General features: G+C 44.1%; 1 protein-coding gene across 1 annotated transcript in view; it reads right to left on the bottom strand.

Annotated features, from left to right (window-relative positions):
* The window catches only part of LOC306810637 (T-cell antigen CD7-like), a 33,741-nt gene extending 15,059 nt beyond the window's left edge, over positions 1 to 18,682 (bottom strand). The window contains exon 1 of the mRNA XM_079323461.1: positions 18,526 to 18,682. Coding sequence (XP_079179587.1) covers positions 18,526 to 18,589 — 64 coding nt within the window. The 5' untranslated portion in view covers positions 18,590 to 18,682. The remainder of the gene's footprint in view (positions 1 to 18,525) is intronic.
* Positions 18,683 to 23,259: the final 4,577 nt, after the last annotated feature.

Below are 23,259 nucleotides of genomic sequence, written 5' to 3'. Positions count from 1 at the left end.
ATTTTGCTGTGCGGAAAAAACCAAAAGTGCAATTGTGCTAAGATGCTACATAAAGAGGAAAGGTCTTTTTCCTTCTATTTCTTAGTTCATTCACAGACTGGCCTTGCTACAGGCAACCTTAGTTGTGGTGCAAATCTGCATCAAATCAGCTGAGAACTGACTTATAAGTGTGAGTGTAAGGCCCTGACTGGCCTTACAAAAACCCTCTCCAACCCATAAAAGCATTGGTCTCCATGCCAAAATAAAAGGTAAATTTAAGCACAGAGGCCCTTCTATCTAAAAATTAATTATTAAAATTATTTAGATATTTTACATTAGGAACCCCTCTTTTTAGATTTGATTGTAGCAAAGTTCAAGAGGGAAACAACATCCTATATCCTTTGGATTTCCTGCTGGAAGTTCTAGCTACAGATTCATGGGGAACTAAACCATGGAAAAATGATTCAGCAAACATTCACATTGCCTCAGGGATTTGCTTTTCCACTTGTGCATCCACTGATTTTTCACTCAGCATCCTAATACTAAATTTGATCCAATGCAAAAGCTGAGGGTTTATTCAAATCAAGTGGGAATAGAAAATGATTTAAAAATACCAAGAACCAATGGGATCCCTGAGAGGCTGGATTCATTGCACACTGTCTAAAATTGCCTGATTTGGCAGCAAGATTGACACCAGGGTTCTGTTCAGCCTGGGGAGAGAACATGGTTATTGTGCATCTGGAGAGAGGAGGAAGATGATGCTGCTGCAGTCAGGTTTTCTCCATTGGAGATGGTTGTCCATTTAGTTGGATATTTTCTCTTCCAGCAGCCACTGTGTCTCGCCTGCGAGCTGCAGAATTAGCAAAATAAATGCCTGTGAGGGCATTAAAAAAACTGGTAGATTCCAATTAGAACTACAAATAATATCTCAATTTGTGAAGTCCTCCAGGCACCTTCTTTCTCCCTTTTGGTTCTGGGCCACCCCTTGCCCCACAAAGGGAGCAGTTTCACAGCCATGAATGTGTGTTCAAGGGTCTGCTGTGACCCTGCCCTGGTGCTGTGACCCATCAGCCTCAGAGGGGCTCTGGAACAGACCTGGGACATCACTGGATGTTGCATCCCAGGGCAGGGCGTCAGGGAAATCACTGGGATATTCCTTACACCTCGCACCAATATATCCATTCATCTATTGATGTAACAACAACAGTGACACTGGTTTTCTGTGCCTTTGCAAGCACTTGTGCAACTCCTCATGAAGCAAATTCAGATTTGGAAATTTAATCCTTTGACTCTCACAAAGAAACAACCAGCATCAGTTTCTAGGGGATGGAACAGCTCAGTAACTGAGAGGAGTCTCAGCCTCAGGCATACACAAGGTGCCAAAAACACTGGAGCCCATGGAAACAGGATGGAGGGGGAAAGCCTTATGGCAGGCTCAAGAAGTGTCTGTACAAGTCTCCACAGAGCCCACCCACCTCTCTCCATGCACATTGCCTTGCAAAACAAACTTCCCTCCTGGATGCATTCAGGGAAATACTCATTCCTAAATTGCAGCTGGCTCTGTAGTGGGCAGGGCTGAGAGAGGGAACCACTCTCCTGAGGGCCCTGTCAGCTACTGTGCAACATCAAAGCTATAGCTGTTACATCTGTTCCTTTGATAAAACAGAAGATCCTTGAAAAGAACGTTGCAAGTTAATTCAGGATTGGACCCATATTTTCTTTGATTACTCCTTGCGAAAAGCACCAGGGTGACCTTAACAATTATTTATTTCTCAACAGCTAAAGAGGACATAAGGAAATTTCAATTTTTCTGAAATACTACTTGTCTCAGCCCATGAGACAAAGTATACAAGTTATGTACTATTTGGTTTCCAAATCCCACTTTAGCAGAGGAAAAACTCTTAACCACACTTGTATTAAACTTACTTACAGGCCTAACTTGCATAGAGATCTCAACCATCAAAGAGAGCAGCATTTCTCCCATGCTAAAGCATCTGCACACAGACATAAAGGGTCAGTGCAAGGTACCTCTGAGAAATTCCCCTTAGAGTTGGGAAAATGCTCACTCTGGATGATTTTGTGACTCCCCAATTAAACAGTGGGGGATCAGCCCAGGATCCATCCTTGTTTGGAGATCCACCAAGAGCAGCAAACAGGAGAGATCCCAGCTCAGAGAGGCCCCAGAGACAGGTCACTGGTCCAGGAGAGCCCCAAGGGTCTCGTTTTTCACCACTGTTCATAGGGGCACAAGAGAGGGGCTTTAGTCACAACAGTGTTTCATCCTGGCCCCTTTTGACACTGGCACATGTTCTTTGGAAGGGTGAGAACAGGGATGTTGTGCCATTCAGACCAGAAAAATCATTGCCAAGGCTGCTTCTCAAGAAACCAGGAGCACCTTGGACAGCAGCAGTGCCTGGGAGCAGACAGAGTTTCTGATAAACTGCAGAGCAGCTCAGCCAGGGGCTGCTCATCCAGGCCGAGGCCAAACGAGCATTTCTCAGATCAAAGCACAGCCTGGAAAAGGGGGATGCACCCCCACACAATGAATAGCCAGGGTTTAAGATAAAGCTTGATTGTGGATTTTATGACACCTCAAATGAAATAATAGCTATCAAATCAAGGCTTTTGGGGAGTCAGGCCTCTTAATGTTACTTTTCATTTTTCTATTCACAAAAAAAATAAGATGATCCTTTAGATCACTTCCAACATGTCCCAGTCTGGGGTTTCTCCTTTGCCCCGAGATCACCCCAGAGGGACACGAAGGTGTTTCAAACCCTGGTTTTCTCTGAAGCAGCCAAAGAGAGATTGCCGGAGATGGTTTTCTCTTTTTCCAATCCAAGGATTGTTTATTCTTTCATATCTCAGGGACTTTTTTGCCTGGCCAGCAGCGGTCTGCTCAGCCTGGCATCCATGGTGGAATCTGCCTGGTGAAGGTAGGGCTTATCTTATATATATAGTTTGTACTACGTATTACATGTTTACAAAATTTTCCCAATACAATACAATTTTATTAAATGGTCCAGCCCTGACCCCATCCAATCCAAGAGTGCCAACGTGTCACCCAACATGGATGACATGGAGAAGAAAGAGGAAAAGGTGTCTACCCCCAAAATTCTCCATCTTGGCCCTGTGTCCCTTATCATAAACATTCCCAAAAGTCTATTTATCTACGTTCTAACAATCTAATTTACATTTCACTAATTTTGGTAGCTTGTTTCTATTCTCTTTGTGCTGACAACTTCCCCCAGGGGTTAGAATTCAGCACCTGTGACACCAGGGTCTCACTCAGAGGTCTTTGAGACCCTTGCCAGCGAGGTTTTGAGACTCCCAAGGAGGCCAGGGTTATGCCCTGGGCTCCAACATCTCCCCCCATTGCTTGCACCAAAAACACACTTTTCATAGTTTTGTTCAAGGCGTGCTGAGTGCATGGGATGATGCACGGCAAAATAATGAGAATAGCAACAAGCTCCACTAATATATAAAAACCTACTTTCAAAAATTTTTTTTTACAAAGGTAAAAGATCAAAAAGGTCAAACAGACCATCCAGCCACGATAACTGTGCTAGAACTCGGAAGGATGGTTTGTTTGAGACTACAGTATAATTGCTATATACATTCTAATTCGGAGTAACATCCATTGTTTGGTTCTTTGTCACTCCTAAAACATTAAATACAAATCAAAAATCCATTGTCAAACCAAAAATTTCTAATTCTTTTGGTTTGAAAAAGGCCACAGGAAGAAATTGAACTCACACATGCCATCCGTTCACAGGAGTTGTCACAACTCACATCACCCATGAAGGGATGCCCTCCGGAATGGGCCATTCTTTCACTGGCAATCCCACCAGACATGTTGAAAATGGCTTTTTTGCCTGGAATGCCTCAAAAACATTGTGTCCAACCCCACTGTCTGTGCTAAATTTTCCCAAACATTCTCCCTAGGCTGCATCACTGGCAAATCCGCTTTGTTAACTAACATAGATGACAAAAGATAAAACACTACAGCATATAAACAAACGTGTTTCACTGTCAGTCCTTAAGTCTTTTATATCTTGTTTGAAGAGAAGTTCACATCCTTTTTCCTTGATGTCTGCCAACACTCCCCTTGGAATCCTCGCAGCTTGTTGTGCTGGATCATTGTGAGGAGGGTCTCCTGCTAATTCTGCCATGCTGAGGTTAGCATGAGCATCACCTTGGTATTTCTTTCGCAGCTCCTCCAAAGCTCTTCTCCATCTGCTCTCCCACATAAGTCCTTGTGTGTCAGTAAGTATCAATGACACAAGAGATCTCATGTCATATGGAGTCAAGTCATATTCATTGAGAATACCTTTAAAAAGCTGTTTAAAATATGAAGATCCCAGTCCATAATCTCTAATTGCCTTAATTAAATCTTTAACTAAATCATGATTTAATTTTTGCCATCTTGGGTTTTGTCCTTGTGGGTCATAATTCACTGGCATGGCTATTTCACCAGTCCCAATTGCAGGACATTCTCTGCTTCTTGTCAAGTCCATTCTAATATTTGCCCAATCAACTAAAGTATCTTGAGCTGCTGTTGCAGGTCAGTGTGTCTCTATAGGAATTTGTCTGCTCAAACGTGTTACTTGTTGAGATTGAAGCCAAGCTGCTGCCTCATTCATTTTTTGATTCATTCGTATTGTAGAAATCTGTGGTCCTTGCTGCATTGTTCATTGAAAAGTCCCTGCCCGTCATTGTCATCAACCTTGTTCTTCCCTTTATTATCACTTGTGCTGTCATTTCTAAGTCTGTAAGAATCGTCCTTGGAGATCTGTAAGATAGGAAAACCCATTCTATAATTAAAAGAGGGTCTTTTTTTGTGTTCGTCTCACTGAAAAATCAAACCATATATAGCTGTGTTTCTTCTCCCAACACTGCTAAATGGAATGGTAAAGAGTCCACATATCGGTGTGCTTGTCTGTCTTGTATCATTTCTGCAACTTTTTGCAAGCTTGCTTGTGCTTCTGGTGTAAGAGTCCTGGGGGATTTGATGTTGTCGTTTCCTTTCAGAAGATCGAACAAAGATGAAAGATCTTCATTTGTGATTCCCAAAACCGATCTCATCCAGTTGATCTCTCCAAGGAGTTGCTGTAAATCTTGGAGATTGTCGACTTTTGAGCTGATTTCTAATTTTTGAGGTTTGATTGTTTGTTCGGTGATTTTCCATCCAAGGTATTTCCAGGGTGCAATTTCTTGAATCTTTGAAGTACTGACTTCGAATCCTGCTTTTTGTATTTCTTCAATCACACAAGCACAGACTTCTTGCAGTTCTCGGTTTGTTGACACAGCAATCAGCAAATCATCCATTTGGTGTATGATTCTTGCTTTGGGATATTTGTGTCTGGCTGCAGCCAAAGTTTGTGCCACATACAATTGACAAATCGTTGGTGTGTTCTTGAGGCCTTGGGGTAAAACAACCCAATGATATCTCATCATCGGCTTTTCTCTGTTCAAACTTGGAGCAGAAAATGCCATTCGGTAAGCATCATCTTCATGAAGTGGAATACTGAAAAAGCAATCTTTGAGGTCAATAATACCAAGAGGCCAGTCTCTGAGAATCATCGAGAGTGATGGAAATCCTTGCTGTAGAGGTCCCATCTCCTCCACTATTTCACTCAGTTTTCTGAGGTCATGAAGCAATCTCCACGATCCAGAAGACTTTTTTCAGATGACAAACGCTGGAAAATTCCAAGGGCTGTTTGTCGGTTTTATGTGTTTTTTTTCTAGTTGTTCTTTCACCAAAGTTTTCAATGTACTCAACTTCTTCTTCTCCAAGGCCCACTGATCCACCCAACGAGGTGTATCAGTTTTCCATGTCAATTTTGGAGTGGTGAGTGCCGCAGTGAGCCCTACTAAAAATCCATTGTCAGGTACATGTTCCACTGTGAAAGGAGATCTCTTCCCCATACAGTGAATGGCTTTTGCACTATAAATGGACGAGTAATAGCTGTCTTCTGTCTGGGTCCTGTGAATGTTATTGAATTTTCGCTTTGGAGGCATACAGAACTTCCTCCAATGCCTGTGATTTGGTCCAAAGGTACAATCAAGTTCTCTTCTCGAGGTCAGAAAATATATGAAATCAGTGTCACGTCAGCTCTGGTGTCCACCATCCCTGTGATGGTTATTTTCCTGTTATTATATATCAAGTCACAAGTAATAGTTGGCTGTTCACAGGTTATGTACTTCAACCATAACGCGTGTACTTCGACATGGTCACTGTAGTGTGGATGCCCTTTGCCCATCGCCGGCATTACTTGATGCTCCAATGGATGCGATGCCAGAGCTATCGCTTTTGCCAGTTGAGTATTTTGTGGAATTGTCAATGGGGGTCAAAGAGCCCTTGCTAAAATTGTCAGCTCTTGGAAGCAGTCTGCTGAAACAACAGTAGGATATATAATCAGTCCAAAAATGCTGCACCGGTCTCTGCCTATTATCAAAAAATCTTGTCTCTTTCGGCAGGGTGCTTTGAATCCTGTAGGTATAGATGCAGATTCTTCATTCAAAAAACAAACCACTTTTGAAGCTGACAGGATGTACTGGGTTCCTGGTGGTAGCAAATCCCTGTCACAGGGCATGTCCCCTAACGTCCTGCTGAGGGAGTCAGATTGACGTTCCCCAACAAGTGTATTGTCTGTGCCAGTTGTTGCTGTTCCTTGTGACACCGCCATCATTGCTGTCATAGCCCAAGGTGGTCCTGCGCTTTTCTTCGTGTTTTTTGTCAGTGCCAATGGTTTTCTGTCCACATCTGTCAGAGAATAACATTCACTTGCCAGATGTCTTCCTCTGCGACATCTAGGGCAAAGTTCTGGTGACTTGGAAGTCTTTGTGGATTGAGGACAATTCTTCCTAAAATGCCCAAAACCCCCACAGTTGTAGCATTGTCCTTTAGATGGATTCTTTTTCTTCTTGAAATTTGCAAAAATCTTTTCATGTTGCCCTTGAAGGACTTCTGTCATTAGCTTCTTGACAATTGAAGCTATATGTTGTGGTGTTCCAATCTTGCTGCAGGCTTCAACCATCTCCGTCCTCTCTCTGTGGAGACACAAACAGAACCCTTCCCCCAAATGATTACTTTGAAAGCTTTCCAACTTTTTTTGTCTCTAAATTTTTTATCAAAATTGGAGAATTTTCCCTTCTACTATTATCTCAACTTAAACCCAAAGTTTACAATCTTCTGCAAGTAAACACAATACAATAATTAACAATACTTTAAACAACAGACATACATTTACAAGATTAGATAATCATCAATCTTTAAAAAAAACTGTGTCATCACCTCAGAGTCTTCAGACAGCTGACAAACTTTAATTCGATGAGGAATTAGATGGTCATCTTCAGAAAATGAACACCAAATTCACTTCAAAGTCAGCTTCAGCTGTTATATTGATAAGTCAAATTGCCAATCCAAATGACTGGAATATTATTTTGATGCAGGAAACACCTGGGTTTATACAATTTCTCTTTTAGTTAGAATTAAGGCTTGGCCAGAGCCTAAACTCTAATTGGAAGAGAACTCCCTGACATCTTCTTACTAAAGAAAAAACCCACAACTCTTAACAACAAAGCTACAATTAAACATTTCAAAAAGAAATCAAACTCCTCTAGCAACTCATTTTCTCTAAAATTCATCTTTAGGGTAAGATACTTTGAGCATGGCAAGACACTGCAGTGCTTTTGTTATAGCAGCTCAGGAAAACCATAACACTAGGAATTTTTTCTGAGAATGAAGCTCAAATAATTTTCTGGAATTCTGCAAAATATTCAAAACCATAAGACAGCACAGTGCCAGGTCACAAAAGACCTGCCAAAACAAAAAAGAGAATTAATAAAAGGAAAGCAAAGAAACATTAAGTTCACAACTGAGCTTATTATCTTCATACATTTGATTCAAGGACATGTCTGGAGGCTTTCCAAAACTTACTTAAAATGTTGAAAGATTTCAGATTAAACAATGAAACAGAAAACAAAATTATTCTGTGATATAGAATTCATACAATCTTATTACAGTGTTTTTAAAATTAAATATAGAAACTAAACTTAAATTTTAAAATCCAACTCAAAATCTATCGATTTATATCGACAATATTGCAAATACATATAAACTGGCTTCTCTAAAACAATTAACTATAGGAAAATTAAAACTCAATGTTGACATTTAAATAAATGTCCACTCATATCTGAGCAATAACAAATCACTAAATATAGATGATATATAATCAAATACAAAATACCTTATTATACCTTCAATTATTAAAATACTTAATACTATTAAAATACCTTCACCATTCATAAAGTTTCAGCATCTTTTTAACAACAATGCAAAACAAACACCTTTAGTTTAACATACAAAAACTGAAAATAAAACTGAGTCTCTTATCTTGTTCTGTTGCTCTGTTTGTTCTCCACAATATAGAAAAAAAGCAGCTCTTGGCATCTCTCTACCCCCCATCCCTCCTCCCGTCTGCAGCACTGGATCTGTGCAGGCACAGGGGGAGCAGTGGGGGTGCTGCCAGAGCCTCTCTGGGAGCAGGGCGGCTGTGCCCCCCTCTCGGTGAGCTCGGGCTGGTGAACTCACGCTGCTGCGCCCGGGTTTGCTCTGTCCGACTCTGTCCGGGCAGCTGCCTGCAATTGCTTAAAAGTTGTTAATTTTTTCTCCTTTGACTTTACAAAGCATAAATTTCTTTCCCCATTAGAATCTGCCAATTGATATCTCAGGTTTCCCTGAAACAGGGTATTGATCTCCTCTCCCAGCATTCCTGACAGCTGGAGACAGGTCTGTCTGTGCCTTTTCGCACTTCTTGCTTTTCTGTGTCCCAGTCGCTACCGCAGGTTGCCTCTGCCCTGGACATCCCTGCGGCTAAACGCGCCAAGCCCACACTTTTTCACTGCCTTTTTCACGGTTCTGTCCCACTTCCCTCTGTCCCCCATGGCCTGGGGAGTTGCCTGCAGCGCCCTCCCGCCGTCTGCGGTCAGGGTTTCTGAAAGGGTGAAATAGGAAAAATCTAAGTTCTGTAACTCACTTAGAAATATTTCTAACTTAATTTTTCCCCGACCTTGCTGCTGGCAAGGCCTTTGCTGAACCACCTGCTGCTGGCAAGGCAGTAATAAACTTCCCTCCCCCAGCTCATGGCTAGGTGAGAATCCTATGATGTGTCTCTTCCCCCAGACTCTGAGGGACTTCAATTGCTTTCTACGCCTGGTGATAGCAAGGCAGCCATAAACCTCCCTCCCCCTGCTTATGGCTAGGTGGGAATCCTATGATATGTCTGATTCTGAACCATCTTACCCAAAAGCAATTTGTCCAAAATCGATTTGGAGGTTCCTGAAACTGACCAGCAGTGCACAGGAGCGAGGCTTCCTGGGACACCTCCTCTCCGACTTGCGTCTGGAACTTGGCTTTTCTTAGCAGAGGGCCAGAAATCTCCTCCGCAATCCTCTTCAATGGCGTGCCTCTTCTGAAGCTCTGTCTTTTGGGGGTCTGTACCTGCCTTTGCAGGCTACAAGGATCCACCAGGATCCGTGCCAAATGTCTATGCCTGGGGGGGTCTCCTCCATCTCTGTGCGTCTTCTTGAGCTTGTCCTTCTGGGGGTCCCCACCCACCTTTCTGGGCTGCGGTGCATCCAGGGACGTCAGATGTCACTGTCCACCCAGGGGGATGCCAGATGTCACTGCCCATCCAGGGACGCCAGGTGTCCCAGTCTGGGGTTTCTCCGTTGCCCCAAGATCACCCCAGAGGGACACGAAGGTGGTTCAAACCCTGGTTTTCTCTGAAGCAGCCAAAGAGAGACTGCCGGAGACGGTTTTCTCTTTTTCCAAGGATTGTTTATTCTTTCATATCTCAGGGACTTTTTGCCTGGCCAGCAGGGTCTGCTCAGCCTGACATCCATGGTGGAATCTGCCTGGTGAAGGCAGGGCTTATCTTATATAGTTTGTACTACGTATTATATGTTTACAAAATTTTCCCAATACAATACAATTTTATTAAATGGTCCAGCCCTGACCCCATCCAATCCAAGAGTGCCAACGTGTCACCCAACATGGATGACATGGAGAAGAAGGAGGAAAAGGTGTCCACCCCCCAAATTCTCCATCTTGGCCCTGTGTCCCTTATCATAAACATTGCCAAAAGTCTATTTATCTACATTCTAAAAATCTAATTTACACTTCACTAATTTTGGTAGCTTGTTTCTATTCTCTTTGTGCTGACAACTTCCCCCAGGGGTTAGAATTTAGCACCTGTAACACCAGGGTCTCACTCAGAGGTCTTTGAGACCCTTGCCAGCGGGGTTTTGAGACCCCCATGGAGGCCAGGGGTATGCCCTGGGCTCCCACACAACATAAATCATTCCATGACCCTGTGCTTAAAAATACCCACCTCTATGTGTATATTCAATGGAAAAATGCACTTGCTGAGGACAAACACTGTAGATCTTTAAAGGAAGTTATCACTGCTTTTCCTGACATGAGGCACCTTTGGTGTGCACAACACAGATCCAAAGGGGCAAAGATGAACAGTCGGTAGGGATGTCCCCAATCGTTACAAACTGCATAATCACCCACAGAAATAAGAGATATGAATGAAAGAGTGTGCGAGAGAGACATCAAGATCAGTCTATGACTTGTGTTGCCTGTGTGACATTACTGAGGTGCTCTCAAAGCATGTCCAGCTCTTTGGCCCCAACTGCTGTTACAGAGTAGAAATTAAATCTACATACCATTAAACCTGAACACCTCTGCTAACACAATGCCATTTCCAAAGAAAAACTTTCTCAACTGCTACAATGGGTTTCTGGTTGATGATATTATCTGCTCAAGTTAATGGTTTGGTCCAAATTATACCCCCCCATCCACCTTGCCAATCAATCCTGAATTCCCTGTCAATCCCACTTTGTGCCAACCCACTTGTCCTGGTTTGGAGGACAGATGTCTGCCAATGAAAGCAAAACCTTCTCTTTGAAAGGGAAAATGTAAACCCCTCCCTCCAAATTATGATAACTTTGAAATTAAGGGGCTCTCAGGAAAAAATATGGGAACTAGGAATAACAGTTCTTTACTAGGAAAATTAAAATAGAAACACAGTATTACAAAAAACAATCCCAAAACAGTGACAGAGTCCAAGTTGACACCCGTCAGTCAGTCAGGGTGTTGGCACAGTCCCATTCAATGGTGGCTGCATCCTCCTGCAGTGGCAGATGTGGTTCAGCTGGAGCAGTGCTCCTGGAGAAGGTGCAGTTTCCTCTGAAGGTCCAGGGATGATGTGGAAGGGTCTGGTTTTCCTCTGGAATCCAGTGGAAACAAGGTGCCTTGGTGTCCAAAATCTCAGTTTTTATCTGGGTAGGAAAGGCTTGCCTCCTCCCCTGGCTGGAGTAATTTTATCAGTCATGCACTGGGACTCAATGACCATGAGCAGGAGATATGTCCTAGAGGAAGGGTGGGCTGTGGAAAAGCTAAAGTTGATTGCCCCAGCTGGTTTAAAGATGGCCCATTAGCAGATAACATTAGCCAGGAGATAAGGAATCACTACCCCACCTGTCTTTACCAGATGGTGATAGAATACACATTTCTGGCCACATCAACCCAACACAGCCCTGCTTGGAATTCCCCTTTGGGAACGGTCCCTGTTGAGCCAGGCACGACATACAAATGGATGCACATTTCAGAAGGCTATTATCCCATTTATTATAACAGCATGCTGTCTCTTATACACTCTGCAATGTTTACAATTTGTTCAATGGTTACAATAGATCAACATAACATTGATTGGTGCAAAACCATCTACACCTCTGTTTTTCCCAAGACTTTTCTAAAAATTACTTCTCCCAGCTGCAGGTTTTCTTTCCCACTTATCCCTTTCTTGTTCTTCTCTCCGTGGTCTCCAGACCAACACCCTTGATAAGATTCTTTTCAGAAATAACCCTTCTGCATTAACCCTCTCTGGCTCACAGACCAGCTGTAAGTCCTACCACAGAGAATCCCCTGAAACTGGACATTTCATTAATCCATGGGAACCACTTTCCACCCCTACCTCCCTCATTGGACAATGCTTTTGTAAACCCTGTCTTTTATCCCTCCCCAGCATTTCTCTAATTTGCTGCTGATTTGTATCCTCCCCCTGAACCTCCCCCATATTTCAACTGGTGCAACTTGCATTTCTGTCTTTTGCCTGCAAATTCCCCAAATTCCTCTTTTCTCTTATCTAGTAGACCTCCCTCTCCTCCTTGCCCCCTCAGAGCTCAGACTGACAGCCAAAATAGGCCACAGAGCAATTGCTCCAGCCACACCTCAGGTCAATTGCTCCCAGAGTGTGCCCCACTCAGCGAGGGGCCGCAGTGGCAAAGTGAGCGCAGCTCCAGCTGATGCGTCACTCGCTCCCCTTACACAGCTCTACTCTGCCCAAAGATTCCTGAAGTTTTGTTGAAGGGAAAAATATAGAAATGCAATTGGGTTAGATTCTACATTCGGAGGAAATGTCTCTGTCCTTCTATTTCTTCATTCATTCACAGTCTGGCCTTTCTACAGGAAACCTTAGATCTGATTTATTGTTTAATAACTACACTCATCATGATAAAATACACCTGACAACTGGATCAGCAACACCAGAAATTCAATAAATACCTAGCTTTGGAATACCTGGATTGTAAACCCTTCAGGACCACTTGATTGCATTCCACCACATTAAAATTGAAAATTGGCATGAAATCAGATGAGAACTGAGTTAAGAGTGTAAAGCCCTGACTAGGGAAAAAAATCAGCTCCAACCCATAAAAGCATTGATCTCCTATGTCTAATAAAAAGTAAATTTAAGCACAAATTCCTTTCTATCTTTCTAAAATTAATTATTAAAATAAGCTGGATCTTTTACATTCATCATCTTTCTTTTTGAATTTAACTGTTGCAAAGTTCAAGACAGAAACAGCATCCTTTAACTTTTGAGATTGCCTGATGGAAATGCCAGCTACAGATTCATGGAGAACTAAACCATGGAAAAATAATTCAGAAAACATTCACAATGCTTCAGGGATTTGCTTTTCCACTTGTGCTTCCACTGATTTTTCACTCAGCAGCCTGATACTAAATTTGATCCAATGCAAAAGCTGAGGGTTTATTCAAATCAAGTGGGAATGGAGAATGATGTAAAAATACCAAGAACCAATGGGATCCCTGAGAGGCTGGATTCATCGCACTCTGTCTAAAATTGCCTGATTTGGCAGCAAGATTGACACCAGAGTTCTGTTCACCCTGGGAGGAGGCCAAGGCCTCTGTGACCCAATGCCATTGCTGAGGGAGCTGGACACAGCCCTGAGCCCTGCACAGGAACAAACACACAGACACGTCCTCAGCCGGCAGGTGGGGCAGAATCAAATATCTCTACAGAAAAACAAACCCTTCCAGTTCAACCAACAGCCAGCTGTGCAAAAGGCTTTGGTGAATCCAGAGATGACCTGAGAATTAAAATAATGCAGACACCTGGGTGCTGCTGTGGCATTACCAAGTGAAAGCCATGCAGAGGGCTTGGGAAGCATTTCAGAGCAGTTCACACTTTCAGTCACAGAGAGAATTCAGCTGGTTTCAGCCTGTGCTGCTGAGCCAGCCACACAGCCTGGGGTGCCTGCTGCCTGCAGCCAAGCACCAGCAGAGGATGGGGGCTCCTGGTGCTGCTCCTGCTGCTCACAAAGGCCTGGAGCTGGACAAGAGTCACAGTGCTTGGGGAAGGTGTGGATGTGGTGAAGGTGCATTCAATAAAATACATCTATTTGTGAATAAAAGAAGTTCTCATGGAAAATCAGTCTGTGTTTTCACATGGTTATTGTGCATCCTGAGAGAGGAGGATGACGATGCTGCTGGCAAATAGGTTTTCTCCATTGGAGATGGTTATCCATTTAGTGGGATATTTTCTCTTCCAGGAGCCTCTGTGTCTCGACTACGAGCTGCAAAATTAGCAAAAATAAATACCTGTGAGGGCATCAAAGAAACTGCTAGATTCCAGTTAGAACTGCAAACAAAATCTCAATTTGTGAAGTCCTCCAGGCACCTCCCTTCTCCCTTTTGGTTCTGGGCCACCCCTTGTCCTACAAAGGGGGCAGTTTCACAGCCATATATGTGGGCTCAAGGCTCTGCTGAGACCATGCCCTGGTGCTGTGACCCATCAGCCCCAGAGGGGCTCTGGAACAGACCAGGGATATCACTGGATGTTGCATCAGAGGGGCAGATCTCAGGGAAATCACTGGGAAATTTCTTACTCCTCACAAAAATAATTCATCTATTGATGTAACAACAACAGGGACACTGGTTTTGTGTGCCTTTGCAAGCACTTGTGCAACTCCTCATCAAGCAAATTCAGAATTAGAAATTTAATCCTTTGACTCTCACAAAGAAACAACCATCATCAGTTTCTAGGGGATGGAGCAGCTCAGTAACTGAGAGGAGTCTCAGCCTCAGGCATACACAAGGTGCCAAAAACACTGGAGCCCATGGACACAGGATGGAGGGGGAAAGCCTTATGGCAGGCTCAAGAAATGTCTGTACAAGTCTCCACAGAGCCCACCCACCTCTCTCCATGCACATTGCTTTGCAAAACAAACTTCCCTCCTGGATGCATTCAGGGAAATACTCATTCCTAAATTACAGCTGGCTCTGTAGTGGGCAGGGCTGAGAGAGGGAAGCACTCTCCTGGAGGCCCTGTCAGCCCATGCCCAAATGTCCCTCAGTGTCCTGGCTGGGACACATCTCTCTGTGCCAGGGAAGCTGCACAGCAATGCTGCAGTCTGGGACTGCTCCCAGGAACAGCATCCCATGGAGGGAAGGCTGAGCCCTGTGATTTCTTGGCCCTGCCAGTGCTTCCCCCTTGTGTCAGGAGGCAGCAGTGAGGAAATTCATACTGGGCTTATTTTGTATAACAAAGCCATACCAGGAGAACTGTCACAGCAGCCACAGGAGGAGAAGTCATTCCAGATGTCAGCCCAGTGAAGATCATGAAGAACTGCATGTAAAGCACAATGGAGATGAGATCCAGGAGGAAAACCCTTTGTGCTTTTTCTATTTCCAGGTGTGGGACCCACAGGCAACAGAAAATTTGTCAGAATGTACCTTGGCAACACTGCTGAATCTTCAATTTTTGATACGTGATTAGCCCCCCTATGAAACCTCCGCACAGTAATGCCAAGGGGATGCCAATACCCATGCCAATAGCCATGCCCTGACACGTGCAATTGCCATTCGTTTCAGTAGTGGGACCTTCAGGATTACCTGCAGAGGAGGAGAAAACAGAGCATCCAAGTGAAGCAAGCAGGAGTGCCAAGGAACTGGCCCCATCAGATTCAAAGAGAGAAGGAGCTGATGAATGAGAGAAAAACAAGCCTCTGGCTCATCATATCTTAAAGATATGTAATGCTCACTTTATCAACATTCAAAGCAAATTGTTGTCACTCCATCACAACAGATACTTTTGAAAATCAATCTGAAATAACCAAGAGCAAGTGATGCGAGACCCATCCTTGATGAAGTGTTCAAATAAGGAAACCCACTTTGACTGGATTTTAAAACCCTTTTGCCCATGACCTAAGGAAGATGACAGGAGTTTCTACCATGAAAGAAATTTCAACATGTAAGTGTCACCTTGAGTTGACAAATGTCCTCTTAGTCTGGAGGCAAAGTCTTATTCAGCACTTACAGACAAGGTCAATCCTTGGGAATTTGCTGCACACCCATCATGTGCCCCCTTCCCTCAGCATACCTGTGTCTGTCACTAGATAATTACAGGAACCTGAGCCTCTGTACATCTGTCCAGGACAGGACATGTCCATTTACCAAGGCAAAGTCTGAGACTGGATGGCTGCAGCATCAAGTTACGAATGTACAAGACATCTCCCTGCCCATGGAAAACTCTGTACACATCAAGCTCTCTGGACAAATCCCTCTTAATGCAAAAGGCAAATAAGCACAAGAAGAGACTAACCTGGAATTCCTTCACCAGCAATGCCAACTGCTGGTGTGGTGAATTTTGGACCTGATGCTTTAGTGTAGAAGCACTTCAGGTCAGGGTTGTATTTCCTGGTATCTGTGTCTGCTTCACAGCAAATAGTCTTCTTCTCAGAACTTATGTCACCTCTTCCATTTTCTGAGAAAGATGAAAGGTAAAAAATTTTGATTGTAAATATGGATCATGTAGAAGATCTTCACTGGAGGACTAAAGATGTTCAAGTGCTTAGTAAATTTAAAAAGGGGACAAAATGTTTGAGATTGCTCTGATTGTTACAACTTGGAGATGGTTCATTAATAACAGTGCAAATCAACCACCATTATCAGATTCCCTTCTCAGCAAAGATGATGAGTTGTTCAGATAATCAAGTACAGAAATATTTGAAGAAATTAGCAAATTTTCACATGCAATTAAGAATAACAAAATATCTGTAAAAAGCTTATCTTTATCTTTATGAAATAAACATCTGCTCATAAACTCTACAGCTGCCTTTTATCCACAGAAACCAAAGAAAAGGAACAAGCAAGTCCAGGAGCTCAGTAAATCTCTCAAACTCTGGAGTGCATCTCCTACCAACCCTGCACCCCACTGTGCCATTATAGAGCTTCTTCTTCTTCTCAGACAATCTGCAAAACTCCCTCCTACCTTCACCTGTACATCCAGACCTTCCCCTCTCAAGGGACACAGGCATCCCTGTCTACAGCAATCTCCAGATTTCACTGTCAAAGTTTCAGTGTCAACAAAATTTTACACAGCATTGACAGCATGTAGATATTTTTCAGTGGAGAGCATAAATACAGGAGAGAAGGGTTGTATGGCAGCCAGAAAATGAAAAGAGGTGAAAATGTTGGGCTAAATAAAGGCTTACAAAGGGCAGAAACCTTTTTCTTTGTTTCCTTCTATCAGCAACAAAATTAGAAAGGAAGCTCTAACTCCAACATGAGAGGGGATAAAAGCTGCCCTCAGAGAACTAACTACAGACAGAAAAGTCACTGACTTGGATGGAGCTCAACCAAGTCACACCCTGCAACCTGAGCCACCAGGATGAAGTGCTGCCCTCGTGGAGCCACTTGCTCCATGCACTGACAGGTGTTTGAATCCCTGATTTTGGCAGTTCTGTGAGGATGCTGGAAAGATGCTCCTGGGTGTTTATTGAATTGGACAGAAGAGCAGCACAGAGCAGCTCTTGAGGCTGGACCTGGGTCAGGGTGAGTTCTGGCTGAAGCAGGTGACACTGACACATTGCAACATGGCACAGAATTTGACCAGGAGAATTCCTGTTGCCAAAAAAACCTAAAATAACAATGTATCTTTGTAAATCAGAGTAAGACATGTTTATCTGAATCTCTCTTACTTTAGTTTTAAGCAATGTTTGACCTGAAATGACTGAATTTACTTTCGTAAATTACTTTATGAATTTTCCACCCAAGAAGTCCATGCATTCCAGTTTATTCACCCATAAGCCTTGCTATCTGACCAAATAGAGAACAGTTCAGTTTCCTACCCAGAAACAGGTTTCATCAGTTAATATCCAGGCTGCCAGCACAACATACCTCCAGAACTCAGGGTGCCACAAGAACGTCCTGATCCCCCTTCTCTCTCCCAGAAGATGCTATAAATTCCTTCAAGACAGTAATTAGGTTCCTCAAAGCAAACAGTGGTGTGTGTTTTATTGGTCTCCAACTCTATTATTCCATCTGAAAATATCACGAACTCTGTGTCAGCGATTATTTTAAACTTTTCAAAATTGTTATCCCAGTCCTTGCATGTGCAGCTGTTACAGTCCTTGCAGCTATAGACTGTGACCTCTGTAGAAGAGTCTTCTGTCCCTTCAGCAGTGCCATCAGTAGCTTTAGCAATATCTAAATCAGAAAACAGAGAAAAAAAAACCAATTTTCTATCAATTTTCTACCCAGAGATTTTGCATCAGAGAACAGGATGGATTTTCGGGGACAGGCTCAGTCATGCCTTCACAGACATTGTCTGACAATGGACAAATTTTTTACACTATTGGGGCCAGTTCCCAGGATCATTATTGGGGTAGAAACATGACAGAATTCCCCCACTGCTTCCACTGTCTTTTTAAATGGGAAGCTGCCAGCTTAGGAAGTAAGTTGAAAGATGCTTCTCTTGCTGAGCTCATCTGTTCTTGCCCTCTTTCCTCCCCAAACTCCTTGCCACAATCCCACCACGTGTCCCTCCAACACCCTGCCACATCCCAAGGCCACTGAAGCTCAGAGCTGCCATTGCCCACTCTGGGTGCAGTGTCCCAGGTGTCCCCCCTCAGACTCTCCTGGCAAAGAGTCACTCCTTTGGGACAGGACTCACCTCACCTGACATCAGACACACCCAAACAGTCACCCTCCCAGGAGAGGGGACTGTGACAGCTCAAACACATTGACCTTCAGCTCCTTCATTTCTCTTCCCACCTTTCCGGGTTTGTGGTCTTGGTTTTAACTGGGCCCCGCTGAGCTTTCCCCTAGCAGTTCAGAGGAGCTGAGCTGTGCAAGTGCAGGGAAAAGCACAGAGCTCAAACCCAGAGACTCACTGGGATGGGGAGCAGCAAGAGCCAGCAGCAGCAAACCCAAGGGCAGGAGGTGGGGAGAGTCCATGGGGCTCTTTGGGGGCTCAGGTCCAGCAGGGCTGGGGCTCTCCAGATCCTCCACAGTGCCAGGCCAGGCTCAGCAGCCTCCTCCCTCAGTCTTCTCCCTGTGGGCAATGACAGGCAGTGCTCAGCACCCAGTGTCTGTGCTCTCTTGGTGCAGACACAGAGATCACAGCTGGCAGAGCAAATGCCAGAGAGCTGCTGCAGCCCAGGCACGGCCATGGGAGCCAGGCAGAGCAGCCTCACACTGCTCAGCTGCTCCTGCACCCTGCCAGGGCTGCTGCCAGGGCCACACTCACAGCCTGTGCACCTCTGCCTCAGCCTCAGCCAAAGACACACCAGGACCTTCTGCAGGGAGGGGAAATCCCTCCTGAGCCTGCTGGGCAGCAGGCTCCGTGCCCACGTCCTCCAGGCACCTCCAGGCACTGGCCCTGCACACATCCCTCAGTGGGAGCAGCAAATCACACCTGCATTTGCTGTCACTGCCAAAACACACCAGAAAACTAAGGAAAATGGATTCGGCTGAATTAATGTTTCTCTTGGCCTAAGGTGAAATATTTATTGTCACATAAAATTCTATTTTTAATTTAGGTGATCTGATGGGAATTACCTGTTCAAGTCAAATGAACAAACAATAACTTGGTATTTCTTTTATAGGCATCCTTGGAATTGGCCTAAATCTAATTTTCAACCATTTTTGTAGTAGTTTTTATCCACAGCTCCAACAAGCTACTGCAGAGACAGAAACCAGCAGGACATTGTGGCGGAGCTGAGAAATCTCTGCAAAAAATCCTAAATGTGAAGCACACATTAGCTTTCCTCCACCTGCTCTGAAAAAATTTCTATAGCAGTTATTCTACAGCAATAAAACATTGACACATTTTTTTAAACTTTGTGCAGTTCCTTAAATAGAATGAAGTGTTTTACTGATTTCACTTCTTGTATTTTAAAACCACTGTCATTAATTACTAATGGTTTGTGTTTTGATGCTGCTTTGCTTCATTCTAACCCAGAGTAATGAGGCTGGATTGTTCATTAGTCAGGTTGGACCTGGAGAAATGCATGGTCAGCTCAGATCTGGAGAAATGCATGCTCAGCTCCAGCTTGGGTGGCAGCTTCTCTTTGGAAAGGAGGAGAGCTGCAGGGATTTCTCCTTCAACCCTTCTGAGAAATTCTCCCTTATTTGCAAACATGACAGGATGGCACTTTTGGAAAAGAAGATATTGGCAAGACATGCTAAGGAGCTATGAGGAAGAAAATGAAGGTTAGTGGATATGGGACAATAAAATTCAGTCATTCCATGAACAGGAAATTGCTGTTAACACATTTATTCTATGACTTCTGAGGTCCCTCACACTTTCCCATAAATGCACCATTAGGACTCTGTTGGGTTTCTGCATTCACATAATCATGTGGATCACACAGAGCTCTCTGGAAGGTGCCACTGTGGGCTACAGATGTGATGTTATTTATGCACAAAGATCACCAGCACCAGCAACACATGTTCTTCCCCATGCAGAAAATGCACAGCACACTGATAATTTCACTCCTGCCACAGACATTTCAGAGCCCATTTCTGAGCAACTACTTCAAAACAAGAAACCAAACATTTGAAGGGAACAGGGTAGAGGAGAGGACCCATTAAAGAAGACGGCAGTACCAAAGAAGCTGTTTGTGCCCAAGGAAGCCTTCATCCCTCTTCCCTTCTCCCAGTGCCTGTGCAGCCTTTCTAAATCCCAGTTTAGACAACTCCTTTTCCAGAGGGAATATAGAAGTGAAAGGCATCTCAGAAGAAAAGTTACTTCACAGGCTACTCCCACTCTTAATACAACCCAATGTCATAAGGAACTGAAATTTTTACCTTCACCTCTGGAATGCGAGTCAGTAGTGCCACAGAACATTGCAAACAAGATAAGTTCTGTAACTGCACAAATGCAGTTGTAAAGCAAGGAAAAAAACAATCATACTCCCAAAAACTTCCCAAGAATAATTCCCAAGCAGGACAGCTGGAGTACTTTCAGCAAACAGCATCTTCCCCCTGGGCAGACCTGACCCACAACCAGCCCAGTTGACTTCACCAGCAGGAGAAAGAGGATTTGACAGGAAATCTGTAGAACCCAGTTAGGTCTTTTGATCTTGTTGATAAAAGGATCTATGTGAGGAAATATAATTACCTGAAACTTTCAGGCTTCTTCTTCCTCAACTTCATTGCAAAGACAAGACAATAAATAATTCCAATCTTTACCAAGACAATAAAGTCTTTTCCACCATAGCAAATACTCTCAAAGAGAGCATTAAACTTGCCACCCAGAAATGCCAATTATATTCTACATATCTACTTAACAAGTAGAAAGAGCAACAATTTCTAAGGGAAGAGATTGGTTCTAAGACAGGAGCACTTAGAGAAGACAGTCTGAGCACCTCACACATTGTTTTTGCCCAACAAAGCCTTCATGGCTCTTCCCTTCTCCCAGTACCTGTGCAGCCTTTCCAAATCCCAGTTTATTCAGCTCCTCTTCCAGAGCCCTGACCAGGAGTGAAGAAAGTCACTTGGATCCCAGAGGAAAAGCAGGATACTGGCTCCTCCCCTCTTTAATGGAACTTGATGTAATTAGTGCCTACTTAGAGCACAGGTTAGCAGGGCCACAGAGCATTGGACACCAGGAAAGTCTGTGCTGATGCGTGTTACTCTGCAGGAGGGAAAACATGAAAAAACCAATCACACTCCCAAAATCTTCCCAGGAACCTGATTGGAAGTACCTGGCAGTCACCCTGTCCCCCAGGTACTGCAGCAGTGATGTGAAGTGACTGGGTTTGGGATCTGCTCCCCAGTCTGCACTGCCTGCACATGCAAGGGCTCCCTGGCTCTGTAAGCACAGGGTACAGATGAGGACAGGATCTGCTGCTTTATTCTCCCTCATTTTGGGTGGGGTTTCTTGGGGTGGCATAAGACAAATCAAAATATGAAAGCAGATTTTAACTGTCAGCAAATGAAGCACAAATTACAACAGGGAAGTGATCTGGAGAGTGCCCGACCCTTTCCTTTCCCTTCTTCCCTATAACTCCATATCTCTCCACAGAGCCATAAGATTTTTTGCTTTGACTTGGACTCTTCCTTTGGCCTCTACCTTTGCCCTTGAAATACAGAACCATTTTTTTTTTATTGTCACCCCTTGCAAGCTGTGTCCCAGCCAGTCACAAGCAGCAGTCCCATCCCTGGGCTGCCATGAACTGCAGCTGGATCTTTGAGTGGGAATGTTTCCTCCCACTCCACAGGTCACCATTTTAACACACCACTCTCTTCCAGCCTTTTAAACAGGGTCTTCACAGGCAGATTCTCTTCCCAACAAACTTGTGCCACTCACAAGAACTGGGATTGCTGCAGATTCAGAGGAACAAAAGCAACCATGGGAGCAGACATCCCATGGGCTGAACCGCTGAGTTCACCCTGAGCTGACCCATCACTCACTACACATTCCCTGCCATCTGAAACAACCTGGGACTCCTCCTGGAAAATCAACTTGCTCTTAGAGAAGGAAAACATGCCTGACAGGACAGTCTTCAGCTCAATTAGATTCCTGAAGAAGCCAACAGAATCTCAGTGCTTGATGTCACCACCGAGTACAGGGTGCCAGAAATCCTATGACATGCAGATAAAAGAGAAAACACCAGTACCACTCTCCTGCCTAAGTCATGTAACCCCAGTCCAAAGCTCCTTGCCCCACGAATCAACACCTGCCCTGTTTCTCTGGGGCATCACCTGCTGATCCTGGTTCTTCACTGCAAGTGCTCTCAAAGCACAGCCAGGAACTGGGGAAAGGCAATGCACTGCACTCCCTGTTGGAGAGCTGAACCCCTGCTCTTGCAGAACAAGGAGGGAGCCCTGTGCAGGCACTGCTGCACCCCAGCCCCATCCCAGGGATCTCCTCAGGGAAACTGGCAGTGCCTGTGCTGGTGCTGGCAGAGCTCTCTGCATCTTTGGCTGCTCTGAGCAAGAGCAGAGCCTTGGCAGCTGGGAGGGGCTCAACAGGAACCCCTGAACTCACTGCACAGGAATCCAGGAATTTCATGGAAACAGCAATGGTCATTTACTAACTCCACATCTTTGCCAAATGGACCACTGAGAAAAAAGAGTTGCCCAGCAATTAAATGTTCATTTTCTGAAGCAGTAATTGAGCAAGTTGTTAGTCTCCTTCCCAAGCACTGACAGATATTTTCTTGACTGTTCACTTGTTTCACCTAAGAATAAGAATTGGAATTCAAATTGGAATATTGGAGTTCCTCTTGGCCTGTCCATATCAAAGTACTTTTCAAAACCAGCTCCTCCACCAACAGAACCACTCTGTCAGGCTGCATCTCAGTCTCCCTATGTTGGACATGTCATTTCTTGGCTGCCCTGGCACCTGTAGTGCCTTTCATGCCCATTGACCTGAGCAGCTCAGCAGCTTCCCAACCTCCAAAGGCCTTGGCAAAAGAGGGGCTGCTGTCACTCACACAGAACATTTAGTTCTCTCTGTAGATTCTGAGAATGATCGTATTAGTTCTCAAAACACAAACTTCACTAAAATTATGCTGATAATTGAAGCTGGTGTCAGATCTAAATCAGGAATGCAAAGGTAAGAAAAAGTTGCAGAGAATAGAAAAAAATACACTTTTTTGGGTTTTTTTAAGGAGCAT

The sequence above is a fragment of the Erithacus rubecula genome (assembly GCF_903797595.1).
Source record: "Erithacus rubecula genome assembly, chromosome: 20".
Taxonomy (NCBI): Eukaryota; Metazoa; Chordata; class Aves; order Passeriformes; family Muscicapidae; genus Erithacus; species Erithacus rubecula.
This window is presented reverse-complemented; position numbering and strand designations above follow the sequence as displayed.